Source organism: Otolemur garnettii, unplaced genomic scaffold, assembly GCF_000181295.1.
Source record: "Otolemur garnettii isolate 467f Iridium unplaced genomic scaffold, OtoGar3 scaffold00043, whole genome shotgun sequence".
NCBI lineage: Eukaryota > Metazoa > Chordata > Mammalia > Primates > Galagidae > Otolemur > Otolemur garnettii.
In genome coordinates, this window is record NW_003852438.1 from 6209438 (window position 1) to 6211297 (window position 1860).

Consider the following 1860-nt stretch of genomic DNA (forward strand, 5'->3'; position numbering starts at 1 on the left):
ATTGTTGTTTGGCAGGCCTGGGCTGGATTCGAACCCGCCACCTTAGATGTATGTGGTTGGCGCCTTAGCCACTTGAGCCACAGGCGCTGAGGCTTTCCTTTTTTTTTTTTTAAGTAGAGACGGGGTCTCACGTTTGCTTAGGCTGGTCTCAAACTTGTGAACTTAAGCTATCCACCTGCCTCAGTCTCCCAGAGTGCTAGGATTACAGGCGTGAGCTACTGCACCCAGCCCTATAATATTATTTATAACTTTTTCTTGGACTTTTTCTGTGTGTATATGGTCTAAGTTCATATTTAACATTTTGAAGGATGGTATAGTGTTTTGTCCCGTTGACATAACTACTTATTTTCTCAAAGGTCTTTTCCTTATTATTAGACTCCCTGAACCACCTCCCGCCCCCCCCCAAAATCAACATTCACACTATAACTTACAGGAAGAATTTGTTTCTTTTTATTCCGAATGAGATACTTTATTAGAACATACTGTGAGCTCTCACTATTAGGTAATAAAATATAAAATTTTTGATAGTAGCAACTCTAGTAAAAATTTACATTCAAATCTGTCATCTATGTTAACTGAGAGGAGCAGTGGCTTAGCTAAGGAGCTGCTCATCCTATGTGTCACCCTTTCTATGTTTACTCACTCCCAGTCCCCTCCTGGCTCAGCCCTCACTCGGCTCAGACCTCTGGTAGATCATCTGGACATGGTGCAGGGGCGGCAGCAGCTCTCCATGATTAATGGACTGTTGTAGAACAAAGACACTGTTTTAAGGGCCTTTCCACTGTGCCATTGAATGTGGGAGTTGCAAAGTTTGGCAAATTTGCAATGTAAAGTTTCTTTCCATTTTTTGGTTCACAGGGTTACCCCTCTTTGTCCAGCGCACAGTGGCCCGAACCATCGTTTTACAGGAGATTATTGGCAAAGGTCGTTTTGGGGAAGTATGGCGTGGGCGCTGGAGGGGTGGTGACGTAGCTGTGAAAATTTTCTCATCTCGTGAAGAACGGTCTTGGTTCCGGGAAGCAGAGATATACCAGACGGTCATGTTGCGCCACGAAAACATTCTTGGATTTATTGCTGCTGACAATAAAGGTAAAGAGCTGGAATATGGGGTGTCCCAAAGGTGACAGCATTCCCAGATGGAGGATGGCTGGGAAAGGTGTACAATTGTGGGACACACAGATCTTTTGCCTTCATTGTTGATACCCAGAGAAAGAGGGCCTGAATGCAGTCATGGTTTCCATGTTATCGAGCAGATAAACAACCAGTGTTATTAAACAGATAAATAATACATAACTGCTCACCCTACCTGTTTAATTTCTCTTTTATAACACTCTCCCAAATCCATCTCCAGTGTGATCCCTGCAGGAGCTCCAGTAAGTTTATTTTGAAAATCACTAGGAGGAGGAATTGTGGCCTCAACTCTGCCAGGAAAATGTGTCATCTATGAAGTGTCCCCTAGTGGCCTTCAGACTCAGCTTTTGTTGTGGCTTGTACCTAAGGTCCCTTGTTTTCTCCTTCCTCTCTCTTCTTTTCATGTTTTAATTTTTGAATCTTGTGTGCCCAGACACATTCCTTTTTTTTTTTTTTAATTTGGGATTCATTGAGGATACAAAGAATTAGGGTACAAGCCTTTTTAAAAAAACTTTTTATTTTGCACATTCCTATTTTTGAGGATCTCACTAGCAAAGAGGTGAGTAAACTAATGATTGATTATAGGAGGTGAGCACAAATTCAGGGTGAGTTTCACCTGAGCTTGATCGAGCTAATGGTGGCAAAAGTTGGTCCGGGGCTCGGCGCCTGTGGCTCAAGCGGCTAAGGCACCAGCCACGTACACCTAAGGTGGCAGGTTCGAATCCAGCC

At 43.4% G+C, this 1860-nt stretch overlaps 1 protein-coding gene across 2 annotated transcripts in view; it reads left to right on the forward strand.

The window, feature by feature from the left end:
- Positions 1 to 1860, forward strand: part of ACVR1B (activin A receptor type 1B) — a 23366-nt gene that overhangs the window by 5681 nt on the left and 15825 nt on the right. For both annotated transcript variants that reach the window (XR_002773576.1, XM_012805617.2), the window contains exon 3: positions 859 to 1089. Coding sequence is in view for 1 of the 2 variants with exons in the window: in XM_012805617.2 (XP_012661071.2) it covers positions 859 to 1089 (231 nt within the window). In the remaining variant the exon portion in view is untranslated. The remainder of the gene's footprint in view (positions 1 to 858; positions 1090 to 1860) is intronic.